General features: G+C 38.9%; 1 protein-coding gene across 1 annotated transcript in view; it reads right to left on the bottom strand.

The window, feature by feature from the left end:
* The window catches only part of ALG14 (ALG14 UDP-N-acetylglucosaminyltransferase subunit), a 97,260-nt gene that overhangs the window by 74,941 nt on the left and 2,756 nt on the right, over positions 1-19,563 (bottom strand). The window contains exon 2 of the mRNA XM_077746107.1: positions 15,217-15,368. Coding sequence (XP_077602233.1) covers positions 15,217-15,368 — 152 coding nt within the window. The remainder of the gene's footprint in view (positions 1-15,216; positions 15,369-19,563) is intronic.

Here is a 19,563-nt window from a genome sequence, read left to right as displayed (position 1 = left end):
AAGGCAGGGTTTCTACTGGCATCTAGTGGTTGAGGCCAGGGATGCTGCTTACATCCCACAGTGCAGAGGACAGCCTCCCCCACAGGATTTACCTGACCCCAAATGTCGACAGGGTCGAGGCTGAGAAACCCTGGTTCATACTAAAGAATGAGGCATTAAAAGGCAGACTGGAAGCTCTATGTCCTGGGTGGGGTTGACAAGGGAAGGATAAAAATAGGACTTGACCATTTCACTGAGGAAAATTCCAAGTATCAAAATCTATAGTTCTATTCTCCTGAGCAAATCAGATTTCTCAAAGCTAATCTTCAATCTTGTGCCTGGGGAAAATAAGTGCAGCACTCTGGGAGATAATTGGAAAGGAGACTCAGGGATGCGTATTGGGGAGACAAGAAGTAGTTATTCACTCTCCTTATACCCTCTGTTCACAGGGCAGTGTCTCACCCCATCCCCAATTTGGCCGGGTATTCCCAGAGCCAAAGCTTTTTTAGACCAACCTCTCCAGGGGTAAATGTTGGGTTTTCTACCAAGATAGGGTAGAGGGTCTAACTGCTCTATAGGCAGGTTTCAACCAAGAGGCCTCTTTTCAGTCCCAATCTGTCCTCCATCCTCCAGAGGTAGCACAGTGATACTTTGATTAATTAACTAGCACTATCCAGTGACAATTTGTTAATTAATTCTGCAGGTTTCCAGTGTCTGTGCTTATGCCTCTCCAACTGCACAAAACATTTCTTGTGGCAAAATGGCACTTCCTCTCCTTATCTGTGTTCCTTATAAAACTTGGTCCAAATTTTGTACATAGAAACTAATCAATCAATCCACTTTTGATTTTCAAGGAGGATTTTACTTTGGGGAAGGCACAGCTTCTGCCTGTCTCAACCAAAGAAGAGCCTATAACACAAAAGCCAGTAATGTAACCTCAGCAAGGCATTTGGTGAATCAAATCTTTAAATAAAAACACTCTCCAAGTGAAAAGACTGCTCTAAAGCCATACAAAGCCTTTTCAACTCAGGAGAGGAAAATCATCCTTAGCAAGGATATATGCTTCTAAAAAAGAAATGAGACCATCTCTCGTCATTCTCCCCACGCAGATTAGTCTGTAACATATACTAGAAATCTAGAAATGTCCACTCTGGCGGCCATTCTGAAGATCGGCCCTCCGGCCTCCACAAGAAGTGAGGCAGGGCGCCACAGCTCATGTTCAGCGGTGCACTGCCACCTGGTGGGAACAGGAGGGGATGACAGCAGCACGGCTGAGGAGGCAGCACATCACAATGATGGAAGCCTTTCCCTGCCTGGAAGGGCTCTCAGGGACCATTTCTAAAGCCTGAAGGACCTTTTTGGTTGGAAGATGGGGAGAGGAAAGAGAAAAAAACGGAGAGAGAGTGCAAGGATGCAGGACTCACGAAGAGGTTTTCAATCAGTGCAGGGAGGGCCTGGGCAGTACCTCTGACTCCCAGGGTGCAAGTAGGTTCCTTAAGACAGAAGCTGTTGACTCGTTTAGGGGGTACGAAATGTTACAAAAACACTGACACACAGGGATGCGCCACCTGCAAAGTTCCCCAGGTCAGTGAGTGCACTCCATTCTTAAAATTGCTCAGACCAAAAGCTCTGTAGTTCTGCTTGATTTCTCTCTTTTCTTCACATTTCTCTCTTTTCTTCATATCCAGTCTGCCAGGAAATTCTATTAGCTCTATTTTAAAAAAAATACCCAGAGTCCAACCATGACCCTCACCCCATCCCTGCCGGTGCAAGCCACACCACATCTTGTGTGTACCGCTTCAACCGCCTCCTCAGTGGTCTCCTTGCTTTCACCCTTTACCCTGGTCTATCAGTAGCACAGCAACCAGAGTGAGCCGTTTAAAACCACTCCCCATTTCCCTCAGTATGACAGGAAGTCCTTACAGTGGCGGATGAGACCCTATATTGTCTGGCCCCTGCCCCACCCCTCCCATCTCCTCTCCAAAGCCTCCCTCCTCTGACTCTCCTCCAGCCACTAGGACTCTCTGCTGTTTCCCCAAAGTCCAGGAATGCCCCACTCTATGCCTTTTCCAGAGACCCTCCCTTCCACCTGGAACAATTTTTGCCCAGGCATCCTCATCTTCTTTGAGGACCTATAAGCGACTGTGATTTTTTCCTCTCTGTCAGAATTCCCAATCCCCCCATCCCTGTGCAATCTTCCCAAAGCACTGACCACCTTCTAACAAGCTTTAAGATTTTCTTATTCATTATGGCCAGTGTCACTGTCTTTCTGATCCAGCTCACGTTCAGTAAGCTCCACGACGGGAGGAATTTTTTTGGTATGTTTTTGTTCACAGGTGTATCCCAACTGCCTATAATAATGCCTGGCCAATGGAAAGCAAATATATACTGCTGAATAAACAAAGTTTAAAAAAAAAAGAAGGAAAACATTAGAACTCTGACTACTACTGCATTATAAATTTGGAAAACTGAAATTTTTTTAAAAAAAGTATTTACACCAAATGTGGGGCTCAAACCCACAGTCCTGAGATCATGAGTCACATGCTGTACCTACTGATCCAGGCAAGCGACCCGGAAAAGTGAAAATCTCTGTAAAAGATTAAGCATCAGAACCCTGTTTCTGTATTCCTGTCACATTTAAAACCTATGAATTAGGGTATTAAATTAGAGACTATTTGTCTCTACCCCACATATTTATACTCTTTAATACATTTATTATTTATTATATTTATTCTAAAACAAGAGTTCAGGCAACAACCTAACAGAATGCTAAGTGGGAAAGGGATGATATGCCCTTTAATGTCAGCAAGTTACTTAATTTGGGCTCTTTTGTTAACTTTTTTCCTGATCAAGGTAAACCCCACATTTACATACTATAGAAAATCTGGAAAGTTAAAAGAATACTTGTGTGTGTGTATATGTACAAAAATGTTTACTGTGGTATTCAGTGAAAAACTGAAAAACTGCTGAAAACTGCAAGAGGGAAATGGTACATCAATACTAGAAACCACTATGCAATCATCAGAGAGTATAAAGTGGACCTGTATGTACCATCACGCAAAGCTATCAAGGCATAGAGTTAAATGCAAAGACACTGCAAACAATATATACAGTTTGATTTATAAACTAGCCATCCCCTGCCCCCAACCCATTTATGTAGTTATGTGTGTATGTGCACACATACTTCACAGTATGTTCTTGTACAACAGGAGGGAAAAAAGTCATACCAGCAGGTATAACTTGAGCTTGTACAGTGTTAAACTTCTAGACAGTGGGACTGAGATAGGAACAGGGAGCTCCTACTTTTTATTTTATATAAAGTTAAGTAAAGAAGTTCTTTACCACCCAAAGTTTTCAAATTAAGAAATAAAACATGGGCGGGGGGGGGCACCTGGGTGGCGCAGCGAGTTAAGCATCCAACTTTGGCTGAAGGTCATGATCTTGCTGTCGCTGAATTCAAGCCCTGCTGACAGCTCAGAGCCTGGAGCCTGCTTCAGATTCTGTGTCTCCCTCTCTCTCTGGCCCTCCCCTGCTCACACTCTGTCTCTCTCTCTCTCTCAAAAATAAATAAACATTTAAAAAAAGAAATTAAAAAATAGGAAAGAAAATTTGGAAGGAAAAGAGCAAAGAAACAGAAAATAACCACTTACAATCCTGCCTCAGTTGACTGTGGGGAAAATTTAATAAGGATTTGCTGAAATATGCACATAAGTATAGTGTCTTGTACAGAATGGGCACTCATTTAATATTTCTTGAATAAATGAATAATCTTTCTTGGTAAAACAGTATAAGCTTATTAATAGAGCAGTGGGAAATCTTGTTAAATGACCCCAAAGTAAAGCTGGCTTCAAATCAGTTTTCAGCAACTCCTGTTATTTTATGTAGGAAAAAAAAGCCTACTCTGTAATTTTTTACACGTGATTTTGAAACTGTTTTATTCAAGTGTTGCTGAGTTTTTCTTTAGTGATGTGATTTAAAAGGACTAACTCATGCTCTAATAGAAGTTGCACAGAGTAATGTTTGTCAAGAAAGGCAGATAACAGATAAGGGTCCGACAGGGAAGCAAACGGAAGGCTGAACCAAAATCCACAGTGTGATGCCCTGAGCCTTGGTTCCTTCCACGTCTTACAGGGGTGAGTGTCCCTGGTGAAACAAAGGCCAGTGTGGGGGGACTGCTGCTCTCCAGGAAGAAAGCTCTGGTTTGATTTTTCACTTCCCTTCATATAACACAGCTCTAGTAATTGGTTCTACTTGGGAAAGTTACCATCCAAACTTTCTGAAAGATATTACTTTAGCTACTCTTTAGAACTAATCCCAGTGGAAATTTTGTTTTCTTTAGAAGGCTTTTTGAGATATTTTTTTCATAGAAGTCGTTTCACAGCTAAACGTTTGTTTCATTGTTTTCGTTTTGCTGGTTTGTTTGTTTGTTTGTTTTTGCTTAGCTTTCCCTCATCTTTCTAATCTCAGTTGCTTTATTCTGGTAGGATTGAGATGTTTCTTCCAGGGAAAGCCCGTTTCTCTTTAAATGCCAAACATGCAGAGAAACATAAGCTACTAGGAGAGTTAAAAAGTACACCACAAATAATTATTTCTCTTTATGCCTGTGTAATTATAAATAGAGTGAATTATATACCGTAAGATTTTAAACACCATTTAAAAAATAGTAATTAAAGGAATCAGAAGAAATTTGAATGAAGTTTTTACAACAAAAACAGGTCATCCCTGCCATTTCATTAGCAAAATTACATTAATTTAAAATTTAGCTTAAAAATCTGCTGTATGATTAACAACTGGTAATCTGTATCTCCTGATTTCTGGGAAGGTCCTTCTGTTTTTGGAAGAGTGGGCTTGTGTTGCAAATGTGGGCTCTGGCTTCTTACCAGAACCAAGTGTGAATCGATGCACTTTTATTCCAAAGAGCTCTGAGTGATGTGAATGAGACACCTTGCCCAGGCACAGAATGCAATTACTGTTAGTGCTTTCAAATGGTGCAGACTTTCTGCTTCACTTAGAAAGGCTGAAAATCAAACTATAAAGGGAGAGTCAAAGCCTTTAACCACAGGAATATTATCTATACTGAGGAAATTGCAGCTGGTACAGTTTTATCAGAAAAAAAGCGGGGGTAGGGAAGTAGGTGAGCGGGGGTTGCTATTTATACAAACAGTCCGGAGCAGACGTTAACACAGAGAATGCAATAAAACTCCGAGTTTGATTAGAAAATTAATGTGGCTTTGGTTCTGGCAAGATGGCAATATTAAACTAACCTGAAAGCCCTCCATCTGTAAGTAGGTTAAAATGCTATAAGAAATGTAACAAATTATGAATTTATCTGAAGTAGAAAGAAGGGAAATCCATACTTGCCATAAATAAGAAAAAAATGAGAAAGGAGAGGCAGTCGGTGACACAGAGGCCTGGGAGGAAGACATAACTACGCTAGGGACCCTAGGTTGGGCTCTGAGGACCCCTGTGTGTTTGAGGAGAGAGGCCACAAAGGAACAACAAACTGACAGCTGATACCTCCAAGAAAATAACAGCTTCCTCTATTTGAAAGTTAAGAGTGCCCTGGGGCTCAGCTCTTAGTCCTCCATTCACTTCTACCTATCCTCAATCCCTTGGTGATCTCATCCAGTTTCTTAAGTACCATCATGTAAACACAAAAGACCCCAAAATTCATATTCAGTCAGAGCAGAGCTCCCTGCCGAACTGGACTCACAGATCGAACTGCAGTCAACATCTCTGCATGTATCTTTAAAGACATCGTACACTTGGTCCTCCTGCTCCCTCATGTAATCCTCTTTGTTTTCTGATAGCTTAGGCCAAAAATCTGGATGTCATCCTCTACTCATCTCTTTCCCACACCCACACACATTTTATCTGCCTATAGATAAAATTTATCTTTACCTTCAAAATTTATCCAGAATCTGACTATTTCCCATCACATCCATTTTTGCCAGTCTTGTCCAAACCATACTGCTCTATCATAGGATCACTGCTAAGGCCTCCAAACTCCTTTCCTTGCTTCTGCCCTTCTCCTCTTTAGTCTGGTCAGTGGCCAAAATGATCCTATTAAAATATAAATCAGGGGCACCAAAAAACATGCTACAAACCACCAGTGAGTCAATGAAGACATCAAAAAAAAAAAAATCAATACATGTAGACAAATAAAACTGGAAACGCAATGGTCCAAAAATCTTTGGGACACAGCAAAGAGAAGTTCTATGAGAAAAACTTATAACAATACAGGCCTACCACAAGAAACAAGAAAAATCTCAAACAAGCAAACCTTCATCTAAAGAAATTAGAAAAAGAACAAACAAAACCCGAAGTTAGTAAAAGGTAGGAAATAATAAAGGTCAGAGTGGAAATAAATGAAATAGAGACTTTAAAAAAGCAATAGAAAAGATCAATGAAACCAAGAGCTGGTTCTTCGTGAAGATAAGCAAAATTGACAAAACTGAAGCCAGACTCATCAAGAAAAAAAGAGAAAGGACCCAAGTAAATAAATCAGAAATGAAAGGGAAGTAATAACCAACACCACAGAAATATAAAGGATTATAAGAGACTTGTATGAAAAGTTATATGCAAATTCTTAGAAACAGATAATCTTCTAAAATTGAATTAGGAAGATATCTGAACAAACTGATTCCTAACAACAAAATTAAGTCAGTATTCCAAAAAAACTCCCCCAAAACAAAAGTCCAGGACCAGATGGATTCACAAAAATTCTCCTTCAACTATTCCAAAATATAGAAGAGGAAGAAAAGCTTTCACATACATTCTATAAGTCCAGCATTACCCAGATACCAAAATCAGACAAAGATACCACCAAAAAAGAAAAAAACCTATAGTTCAATATCCTTGATGAACATAGATGCAAAAGTTCTCAACAAAATATTAGCAAACCACACTCAACAATACGTTAAAAGGATTATTCACCACCATCAATGGGATTTACTTCAGGGGTACAAGGATGGTTCAATATTCACAAATCAGTCAATGTGATACACTATATCAAACAAAATGAAGAATAAAAAAATCATATGATCATTTCAGATGCAGAGAAAGCATTTGACAAAATTCAACATCCAATTATGATAAAAACTCTCAACAAAATGGGTTTAGAGAAAACATACCTCAATATAATAAATGCCATATATGAAAACACACAGCTGACACCATATTCAATGGTAAAAAAAACTGAGAGCTTTTCCCCTAATATCAAGAACAAGACAAGCATATCCACTCTTACCACTTCCTGCAACACAGCACTAGAAGATCTAGTCACAGCAATCAGACAAGAAAGAGAAATAAAAGGCATCCAAATTGGTAAGAAAGAAGTTAAACGGTCATTATTTGAAGATGACATTATACTACCTGCATAGAAAACAGACTTCACCAAAAAACCCTATTAGAATAAATGGATTCGGTAAAGTTGCAGGGGACAGAATTAATCTACAGAGACTGGTTGTATTTCTATACACTTAACAAAGTAGTAGAAAGAGAAACTAAAAAAACAATTCATTTACAACTGTACCAAAAGAAATAAAATGCCTATGAATAAACTTAGCCAAACATGTGAAAGATCTGATCTCTGAAAATTATAAAACAATGATAAAAGAAACTGAAGGCAACGCAAACAAAAGGAAAGACATGCCATGATCTCAACTGGAATAATATTCAAAGCCATCTATAGAGTCACTGCAACCCCTATCAAAATACCAACAGCACTGTTCACAGAACTATAACAAATGAAACCACAGAGACCCTGAATAGTCAAAGCAATCTTGAGAAAGATGAACAAAGGTGTAAGTATCACAATTCCAGATTTCAAGATATACTACAAAGCTCTTGTATAAAAAAAGTATGGTACTGGCACAAAAACAGACTGAGAGATTAATGTTAACAGAATAGAGAACCTGGAAATAAACCCATGCCTTTTTTTTTTTTTAATATTGTTATTTATTTCTGAGAGAGAGAGAGAGAGAGAGTGAGCGAGCAGGGGAGGGTCAGGGAGAGGGAGACACAGAATCTGAAACAGGTTCCAGGCTCTGAGCTGGCTGTCAGCACAGAGCCTGATGCGGGGCTCGAACCCACGAACTGGGAGATCATGACCCGAGCTGAAGTCAGAAGCTCAACCGACTGAGCCACCCAGGTGCCCCAATAAACCCATGCTTATATGGTCAGTTAATCGATTGACAAGGGAGGCAAGAATATACAGTGAAGAAAAGATAGTCTTCAATAAATGGTGCTGTTAAAATCGAACAGCTATATGCAAAACAACAAAACTAGATAGACCACTTTCTAACACCATATATTAAAAAAAAAAAAACTCAAAATGAATTAATGTGAGACATGAAACCATAATACTCCTAGAATAAAACACCAGCAATAATTTCTTGGATATTTGCCATAGAAACATTTTTCTAGATATGCTTTCTAAGGCAAGGGAAACAAAAGCAAAAATAAAATATTGGGATTACATAAAAATAACAAGGTTTTGCACAGCAAAGGAAACCATCAACAAAAGGCAACCAAATGAACGGGAGAAGATATGTTCAAATGATATATCCAATGGAAGGTTAATATTCCCCAGATATAAAGAACTTATACAACTCAACACCAAAAAATCACCTGATTAAAAATGAACAGAGGACCTGAATAGACATTTTTCCAAATAAGACATGGAGACAGCCAATATACACATGAAAAGATGCTCAACATCACTAATTATCAGAGAAATGTAAATCAAAACCACAATGAAATACCTCCTTCCCCAATCAGAATGCCTGGAATCAAAAACGTAAGAAACAACGATTGGTGAAGATGTGGAGAAAAAGGAACTCTTGTGCACTGTTGGTGGAAATGTAAATTGGAGCAGCAACTGTGGAAGACAGAATGATGAGTCCTCAAAATATTTTAAATAGAAATACCATATGATCCAATGATTCTGCTAATGGGTACTTACCCAAAGAAAACAAAAACATTAATTCTGAAAGATATATGCACACCTATTTTTATTGTAGCATTATTTACAATAATAAAGATAGGGAAGTAACCCAGTGTCCACTGACAGATCAATGGATAAAGAAAATGTAGTATATACACACAATGGATTATCAACCATAAAAAGGGAGATCTTGCTATTTGTAGCAAACATAGATGGACCTATAGAGTATTATGCTAAGTGAAATGAGTCAGACAGAGAAAGACAAATACCATATGATTTCTCTTATATGTGGAATCTAAAAAACAAAACAAATGAATAAACGAAAAACGGAAACAGACCCATAAAACAGAAAACTGATGGTTGCCAGAGGGAGAGAAGGCAGCAGGGAGGATAGACAAAATGGGTGAAAGCCAGTGGGAGATACAGGCTTTCAGTTATGGAATGAATAAGTCATGGCAATAAAAGGTACACTACAGGGAATATAGTCAATAGTATTGCAAAAAGGTTTTATGGTAACAGTAGCTACACTTGTGGTGAACACAGAATAACATATAAACTTGTCAAATCACTATATTATAAACTTGAAACTAATGTAACATTGTGCATCAACTATACTTCAATTAAGAAAAAGTAAAAAATAATAATTTTTAAAAAATTTTTTAAAAAGTCAAATCATATCGCTCCTCTACCTAAAATTTCCCAACGGTTCCCCATTTCACACACAGGGAAAAAAATTCTAAGACTAAAAATGGACCATGTGGTTTAAAAAAAAATCTGATCCCAACATGTCCACCTTGACATCTATGGGCTCATAATCTATTCAGCTCTTCCTTACTTACTTTGCTTTGGCCAATCTGACCTCTTTATTGTTTCAAAAACATCCTAGGCACAGCCCCACCTCAGGGTCTTCTTTGCAGTTATTGTTTTCTCCAAGAATTCTCTTTCCCCAGATGGCTTTGTACTTCACCTCCCTCAGGTCTTTGTTCAAATGCCACCTTTCTAAAGGTGCCACTCTACCTAAAATTGCAACCTCCCTTGAACTCCCAATATTCCCTATTCCCTTCCCTTGCTTTATTTTTCTCCTTAGTACTTATCACTAACACATTACACATTTTACTTGATTATCCTGTTTATTGTTTCCCCTCTGGAGTGTAGGCACCATGAGGGCAGAGATTCTTGTATGTTTTATTTACTACTATAGCACTAGCATTCAGTAGGTATTCAATCAGAATCTGTTAAATAAATGAATGAAATGCTAAATATATATTTATGAAGAAAAAAAATCAAACTTAGCATTCCAAATGCAGAATGCAATCAAAGGAAGGTCAAAACCAAAACACGTTCTCAGGAAAATAAAAAACATGGAAAGAATAAGTCACTTACAGACCTTCCATGAAAGAACTAATAAAAGATATTTTCTGGAAGAAAGACATTGGATCCAAAAGGAAGGAAAAGGAATAAGCAAAGAAAATCCTATATAAAACTAAATAAGCATTGACAGCAAAAAACAATAATAGTAATAAGTAATTTGGGTGGTATAAAAACAAGGTAGAACCAAAACACTAAACAATAATACGTAAGATGAGAAGAGGTACTTACACTTTAAACATTCTAAACCTTGTTTTTCAGGAGGAGGATGGAGATATTAAGTTTTTGACTTTGAGTTGGGTATTTATGTAGACAATTTAAGAATAATGTCTTGGAGAACAGAATAATTTCCATTCCAAAAGGAAAAAAGGGAATATAAAGAAAGCTCAATTAATCCAAACAGAAGGTAGGAAAGGAGGATGAAAAGAGTCAAAGAATCTTTTAGTAAGTAGAATCAAATAAAATAGTAGAAATAAATCTAATACATTAATAATCACAATAAATGTACCTGTACCAAACGTGCTACTTAAAAGACAATGATTCTTGGTTCTGAATTTTTAAAAATGTGTGAGATGTCATTTATAAAAGACACACCTCAAACACAACGTATCACAAAGTAAAAATAAAGAGATGTCTAAAGATACACCATGTGAACACTATAGCACAGATCACAAAAATGGCAGGAGAATATTATGAAAATACTTATGTTAACACATTTGTAAACTCATAAAAAATGGACATATTCCTAGAAAAATATCTTAGCAACATTACCTTAAGAACAACCAGAAAGTCCGTAGAGTCTATAACCACAACAAAAAGAACAGGGCTAGGTATTTTTATAGACCAGTTCTACAAAATTTAAAAAGCAACTGCATATTTATACAAATTTCTCCATAGAACATACAGTTGTATACTCACACAATGAGATTAGTTTAACCTTGATACTTAGGAACAGCACAAGAAAGGAAAAGTACAGGGGAATCCCAGTCATGAACATTAATGAAAAAACCCTAAACAATATGTTTGTGAACAAAATCCAGCAATGTGTTAAAATATAACTCACTATGAACAAACTGGGTTCGTTTCAAGAATTCCACAACAGTTCATACCATGTAACTCCCCATGAAAACATTTTAAATGAGAAAAACAATATGATTATCTGAGATGACAAAAAGACATTTGATAAAAATCAACAACCAAATAGGACTTAAACTCTTGGAAAATTTTTAAAATCAGAAAGAACACAAGGATGACCAAAACACTGCTTCTATTAGTTACTATTCTGGCAGTTCTGACAACAAAATGAGAAAAAGAAATAAAAGGTATAAAGATTAGAAAGAATCACAATTGTTACTATTTGCAGAATGATATAATTTTACGTTATCTTGATAACATAAAAGTGTACAAATTATTGGAATTAATTAGAGTGTAGCAAGGTGGTTCTTATAAGATCACTATACTGCAATCAATTCTATTTCTATATACTGCAACACAGGGAAAGATCATTAAAAGGTATATCACTTACAATGATAATGAGACAATACAAGGTACATAGAAATAAAAATAACAAAAAGTATGCAAAACTCTTAAGAAGATAATTAAAAATGTTATTGAAAAGCATTAAAGGAAACCTAAATAATGGAGAAATGGATGACGTCCCTGGATAGGAAGATATCAACACATAGATTTAAGTTCTCCTCAAACGGATGCATGGATTCAATTCAATTCAAATAAAAATTTTAACATGTTTCTTTGTGAACTTGCCAAAGCTAACTCAAAAACCCATGTGAAAAAGAAAGAACCCTTAAAACACTCCTGAAGAATAAGACTATGGGAGGTTGATATTAGGAGCAAACAAACCAGTTAACAAAGAAGAAAGCCCACATACAGATCTATACATACACAGAAACTTGATATAACAGTGGTAGCACTGCAGATCAGTGAAAAAAGGAGTATTCAGTAAATGGTGTTGAGCCAGTACTGGTGACTAATGTACTAGACAGTACAGATCTAGACTGTTCAGTACTCTTGGCTGATAAGGGCTCTGCCGGCAAATGTATTGATCACTACTGATTTCACCAAGACCCCCTCTTCCCAGTCTTGGAGCTCCACGGAAGACACAACGGGGAGCTGTCTGTGGGGGAGGTGGGGGTTGCAGGTACATCTCCCTTAAGCTGTAGTGAAAAAAGAGAAAAGTGGATTCCTCCCCTTAGCAAGGCTTGGTGGGAAGGTGAGTCTCCACCTGCCCTCCCCTCTAAGTGTGGCACATGCGGTGGCCAGCTGGGAGGAGTTTCTGCAAAGATGCAGAAGAGAGCCATTGAGGGTGACCGCATGAACATGCCTGTTCTCCTTTCTGCTGGCCACCACAGCTTAAGGTGACTAGATGACATTATATTAAGTAAGAAAAGTCAGACAGAGAAAGACAAATGCCATAGGATTTCACTTATAATGGAATCTAAAAAGCAAAAGAAACAAACCTATAAAAACAGAGAACAAACTGGTGGCTGCCAGAGGTGAAAGCGTGAGGGAAGGGGCAAAATGGATGAAGGGGAGTAGGAGGTACAGGCTTCCAGTTACGGAATGAGTGAGTCGCAGGGGTGAACGGCACAGCACAGGGAATGTAGCCAGTGGTACTGTAATAGTTTTGTATGGTGACAGATGGTAGCTACACTTGTGGTGAGCATAACATAACACATAAAGTTATCAAATCACTATGTTTACACCTGAAACTAATGTAACACTGTGTGTCAACTAGACTTAAATTAAAAAATAAAAAATAAAATAAAGTGAATGACCCTCAACTTACTGGGTTTTAAAGTGTCTACAACAATATTCCAAATGTTTCATTAAACCATGAAATTCAGCAAGTAAATGATCCATATGCTGATGGACCTGGAGGGAAACATTCAGTATGTATACTGAATGAAAACTGGAGCCTCCAATTGGATGCAACTTCAGAAACAAGAAAATAATATATACACTAATAATTGGGTAAAAAGCTACCTGTTCCTTATGCTGAAAACAATGTGTAATTATCTTTTATATTTTTAAGTAGACTTTATTGCTGCTAAAATATAATACTATATTCCTCTTATGCAAAAAATCACCATCATATTCTCCAAATTCTCTACCAATTCTAACATGAGATAAGAGATTCAATGACATTCTTAAGTCTCTGATGCATTCTTGAATCCTTGAAGCATTGTTTTCTACCTTAGTTTTTTGGATTGGAAAAGAATGCATAAAAGAGGCCTATGAAGAAAAAGTTTCAGAGAAGACACATTTAGGTAAGTGACACATATTAGGCAGGATCTTATTTATACTTCTGGGTCTCAATTTCCTCATTTGTGAAATAAGGATAGTGGGATATCTGTCTCACACATGATTAAGAGGGTCAATTACTAGCAGATAGGGCTGAGTAGTGTTTCCCCAAATTTCCTATCCAGACAGGATCTGTCAATGTGACCTTATTTGGTAACAGGTCATTTAGATGGATCAAGTTGAGGTCATAGAGAAGTAGGGTGGGCCATACATCCAATGACTGGTGTCTTTATGAGAAGGGAATGTGAAGAGAGAGACAAAGAAATGGTCCTATGACAATGGAGGCAGAGATTAAAATGATGCTGCTACAAGCCAAGGAAGGCCAAGGACTGCTGGCAACCATGAGAAGCAAGGAAGATTCTCTCCCCTTCCAAGAGAACACGCCCCAGCGGACTCCTTGACTGCAGACTTCTAGCCTGAACACCCAGTCTGTGGTACTGTAGCAGAAGACCACAAGAAACAAATACAGCATCGATGCCTAAAACAGAAATGAAGCATTTGCCTCATCTCCCACATAGAAAAAACATGCCATACATTTTGTTAGGGCTGAACAGCAGGCAGGTTCTAATCTTGTTTGACATGGACTCTCCAAGAACACATTTCCACAGTGTTTTAGTCACGGACCATGTTTACTCAACTGGAGTGGAATACATTCCACTCAACGGGACTTTAAAAGGCCTGGAAGTGGAGTGGGGTGGGGTGGGGTGGGGTGGGGAGGTGAGAGAGGGGTGACATTAGTGGATCCTGGTTTTCCCATACAGATGCAGCTGGGCCTCTAGAGTTACTAAAGGCAGGACTCACCATCTGGTTTATTTTATTCTTCCTGTGTATTAACTTCATTCTTTCCCCCAACTGGAGTCTGTCTTTACCTACCAGGTGAAAACATGACTGCCAGCAGCTCCTGAATCTTATCTTTTTACAGAGTTTGTCCCCAAAGAAAGACTGTCTCTGTTTCCTGGGTCCCCAAGTCCAAAAAGCCCAGGGAAACACGTTGAGTGGCCTCAGCTGGGCCAGCTTCCACTCCTGAACTACCCACTGCGTCCACATGGCGAGGAAGGTACCACAGGGAGGGACGGATGGAGACAATCTACACAAGAACCAGCCCTACTTTCCTTTTGTGATAAAGCATGGTCTGACTTTGGTTCTTCTACCCCAAATTCTTACTAAAATGCTAAAGTGAGCAGCTAGAGGTATGGAAGTCATTGTAAAGGCAGATTCAAATACAATTTGAAGACTAAGAAGTTGTCATATATAAATCAAGAAATGCAGGACCTTGATAAGGAACTTCTAGTGAAGAGCCAATAAGCACACCAACTGGATGCTTTCTGTAAGTTTAGATAAAACAATTTTCACAGTTGGAATTAACTGAAAAAGTTTCCTACACTTAAAAGAATAAAAAAGAATATAATTAAGCTACCACTCAAAGATACACTTTAAAGAAAGTCTTATCTTTTGGTAGTAGAGGAAATACATGTCATCAGCAATAAACATTTGACTGCCCTGTGAGGGCAGGGTACTGAGACACCACCAGATTGTTTCCAGAGATAATTAAACTCAATCTATGATTTTTAACTTTCTTAGAAATAGAAATGATCACTTACCATGGTACTGGGGTCTCTATCAGCTCGACTTCGTTCAAAAGAATGTATTCTATGGGCACTCATTTCATCAGTATCAGCAATGATATAATGTCTAGGAGAGTAAGCATTGGACAGGTTCTCAAGCAGCCTCAAGATCTCGGTGGTGTGCCCACCTGGAAAAAAATATTGGAAGGCCTAAGATTAACAATCCCACAATGTGGGGGCACCTGGTGGCTCGGTTGGTTAAGCGTCTGACTTTGGGTCAGGTCATGATCTCACGGTTTGGGCGTTCGCTTCAGGTTCTGACACAGAGTCCGGAGCTTGCTTCGGATTCTGTGTCTCCCACTCTGTCTGCCCCTCTCCTGCTTGTGTGCCCGCTCTCTCTTTCAAAAAAAAAAAAAAAAAACATTAAAAATTTTTTTAAAAATCCCACAATGTGGTTTTTAGAGGGGAGTTAGGTGGGGGAATGAGTTAAATAGGTGACGGGGATTAAGGTGTGCTTGTTGTGATGAGCACTGCATGATATATAGAAGTGTTGAATGTACGTTGTACTTTTCACCTGAAAGTGTTAACTAGCTGGAATTGAAATAAACACTTTAAAAAAAAAAAAAAAAAGAAAAGAAATACCCAATGGACATATCCATTTGGCTATGTTATACTAATGTTTCATGTATTTCTCAAAAGACAAAAGGAACATCTGGAAACAATAATCGATGTCCTTGTATAAATACTACTTTAAAAAAAAATTTTTTTTTAATGTTTTTTATTTATTTCTGAGAGAAAGAGAGACAGTGTGAGCAGGGGAGGGTCAGAGAGAGAGGGAGACACAGAATCTGAAGCAGCCTCCAGGCTCTGAGCTGGCTGTCAGCACAAAGCCCGATGCGGGGTTCGAACCCATGAACTGTGAGATCATGACCTGAGCCGAAGTCAGACACTTAACCGACTAAGACACCCAGGTGCCCCTACATAAATGCTACTTTTAAATGGGAGAAGATGATAATAAAAGTAAAACAATAAAACTGGCACTAGCAGTAGGTGCTAAGGAGGCACAAAGAAGCAGAAGACACAACTCCTGTTATCAAGCCTGGTAGGTGGGGAAAGAATGCACACAGACAGATAAAGAGTGATGCAATACAGCATGAAAAATTTAAATGGGGGCAGAGGGGAGGAAAGCAAATGGTTAAGAAAACCAACCTTATAAGAGTAGGGGAGATCCCTGATAAAGGCTGAGATGACTAGAAAGCTGAAGCTAAAGGACACAGAGGAGTAGGAAGGCCACTGGGCAGGATTATTAGGACATGAGATGGTAAGATCTGAGATGTGTGTTCAAGGAACGGGGGGAATACTGGGAAGAAGGATGAGGGTGAAAGCAGTTCGGGAAAGTAGGTTGAAAAATGGAAGGTCACTGAAGGTTTCTGGGCTGAGAAGTAACGTCAGTGTGGCATGAGCACTGACCCGCAGGGCTTGGGGCTTCGTAAGGAAGACTTCTGCTCATCACTGTAACCCCAGCTCCTAATAGAAGCCTCCGCACACTGCAGGTCGTCAAACACATACCAGTTTTGCCAAACAACTGTTCAATGTTTGAAAGTGTACAACCTCCAACATTTTAGTACTTTGATTTCAAAACCATGAATTCAAAAATCAACTGTGTACATTGAGGTTACTTCATGAAAAAAACCCACAAAAGAACATCAATCTATCACATTAACAATACAGCATTTAAAAAAATATTTTTTAATGTTTTATTTCTGAGAGAGAGAGAGAGAGAGGCAGCATGAGCAGGGGAGGATCAGAGACAGAGGGAGATACAGAATCTGAAGCAGACTCCAGGCTCTGAGCCAGCTGTCAGCACAGAACCTGATGTGGGACTTGAACCCACGAACCGTGAGATCATGACCTGAGCCAAAGCTGGATGCTGAACCAACTGAGCCACCGAGGTGTCCCAACAATACAGCATTTTTAAGCAAAGCAATCAAACTCCTTCTCAATGAGCCCTATCATACCCATTTTGTTTCATTTCATAGTCTCTCAGCCTCAGCCACGTTGATGTCCTTAACATTCTCTCTATTCATCTTACTTGTTACCTCTGGTCGCCTCTGGTCACACTGTCCCCCCACCTACTAAACTCTCCTCCACTGCTATTGTTGCAAGACAGCGCTTTCAATAGTGACAGTGAACCTATAGAAGGAGAGAACAAATTAAGCATGTGGTTTCTCCTAACACACGTTATTTTCTTATTGTAGAAAGGGAAGGATTACTCTCTATATTCCAAAAGGGACTAGATGTAGAAATAAAATTGGCATAGCTTATGTGTGAGTTTCAGAAATTAGAATTATACTTCAACTTTATAACTTGTCACCTATCTTTGTGCCTGGGGCATGTAATTTACACATCTGATTTACACTCATTTTTCTATTTTTGTTTTTAGCCTTGAGAAAGTGTGGTGGCTTGCAAAGTAGGTACTTGTTTTCACAGCTGGACCAATTAAGGATAAAAAGGATAATATCCACATTTTCAACTGCAATTAAAACTTCATTATACCTGCTTTAACAGTCTCTTCTTTTTTTTAAAAGGAAACATTTACTGAATATATTCTTTGAAGATTTAACCTTGCCACTAAATAAAGTTGTTAAAATGATGAGTTTTTTCTTCCATTTTACTCTTTTATGAAGATATATTCTTCAGCGGGTGCCTGGGTGGCTCAGTCGGTTAAGCGTCCAACTTCAGCTCAACTCATGATCTTATGGTTCATGAGTTTGAGCCCTGCGTCAGGCTCTGTGCTGACAGCCAGCTCAGAGCCTGGAGCCTGCTTCAGATTCTGTGGTCTTCCTCTCTCTGACCCTCCCCTGCTCATGCTGTCTCTCTCTCTTGGAAATAAATAAAAAAAATTTAAAAAAATTTTTTAAAGATATATTCTTTGGGAACAAAATATTCTCAGTTCTACCTTAGATGATGCTCACATCACTCATTATCAGGGAAACACAAATCAAAGCCACACTGAAATACCACCTCACTCCAGAGTGTTTAAAATGAACAAATCAGGAAACTACAGTTGCTGGCGAGGATGTGGAGAAACAGGCACCCTCTTGCACTGTTGGTGGGAATGCAAACTGGTGCAGCCCCTCTGGAAAACAGTGTGGAGGTTCCTTAACAAATTAACAATAGAACTCCCCTATGACCCAGCAATAGCACTGCTAGGAATTTACCCAAGGGATACAGGAGTGCTGATGCATGGGGCACATGTACCCGAATGTTCATAGCAGCACTTTCAACAATAGCCAAATCATGGAAAGAGCCTAAATATCCATCAACCGATGAATGGATAAAGAAGAAGTGGTTTATATATACAATGGAATATTACTTGGCAATGAGAAAGAATGAAATCTTGCCATGTGTAGCAACGTGGATGGAACTGGAGGGTATTTATGCTAAGTGAAATACGTCAGTCAGAAAAGGACAAATATCATGTGTTTTCACTCATATGTGGGGAAACAATAGTTACAGAGAGGGAGGGAGGCAAACCATAAGAGACTCAAATACAGAGAACAATGGATGGGTGGATGGGGGGTGAGGCAGAGAGGAAAATGGGTGATGGGCCTTGAGGAAGGCACTTGTTGGGATGAGCACTGGCTGTTGTGTAAGCCAATCTGACAAATTATATTTAAAAAAATACACCCAGAATCCAATCCCTTCTCACTATCTCGTTTGCTACTACCCGGCTCCAAGCCACATTACTCTCACATCGATTATGACCATAGATCCTTGGTCTGTTCCCCCAGCTCCACTTGTCTATTTAAGTGGTCTATCCATTTATTCTCAACATACCATCCACTGTGATCCTATTAGAAAGTGTTGATCAAATGATTTACCTCTGCTCAAAAGCCTCCAGTGGCTTCCCCTCTCACATGGAATAAAAGGCATCTTGTAACCTAACCCCTTAATTTGCTACCTTATGCACCTCATTTGCTTCTAACCCAGTTAGGTCTCCTCCAGCCACTCTAGCCCCCTTGCTATTGGACATCTTTTCTCTCTCTCTCTCTCTCTCTCTCTCACACACACACACACACACACACACACACACACACACTGGCGGGGAGGCTTTCTCTTACAATTCTAAAATGCAATCCCCTTCCCTACACCCCAGTACTTATCACCATATAATTTAATATGCAGCCTATTTATTTCCTTTGGTTTTGTCTCCCCCTACCCTTCCTCAACCATGACATGAAGACAGGGACTTCTGTTCATCTAATTACTACTGTATCTCCAGTGCTTAGAAAATAGTAGGACTCCTACTACTATTGAATGGGTAGATGAGCATTTGATATTACATCGAAAATTTGGAGATCTTTTGGTGTTTCAAAGAAA

The sequence above is a fragment of the Crocuta crocuta genome, unplaced genomic scaffold, assembly GCF_008692635.1.
Source record: "Crocuta crocuta isolate KB4526 unplaced genomic scaffold, BGI_CrCroc_1.0 scaffold48, whole genome shotgun sequence".
NCBI lineage: Eukaryota > Metazoa > Chordata > Mammalia > Carnivora > Hyaenidae > Crocuta > Crocuta crocuta.
Note: the sequence above shows the minus strand (reverse complement) of the source record. Positions and strands in the feature narration are given on the sequence as shown.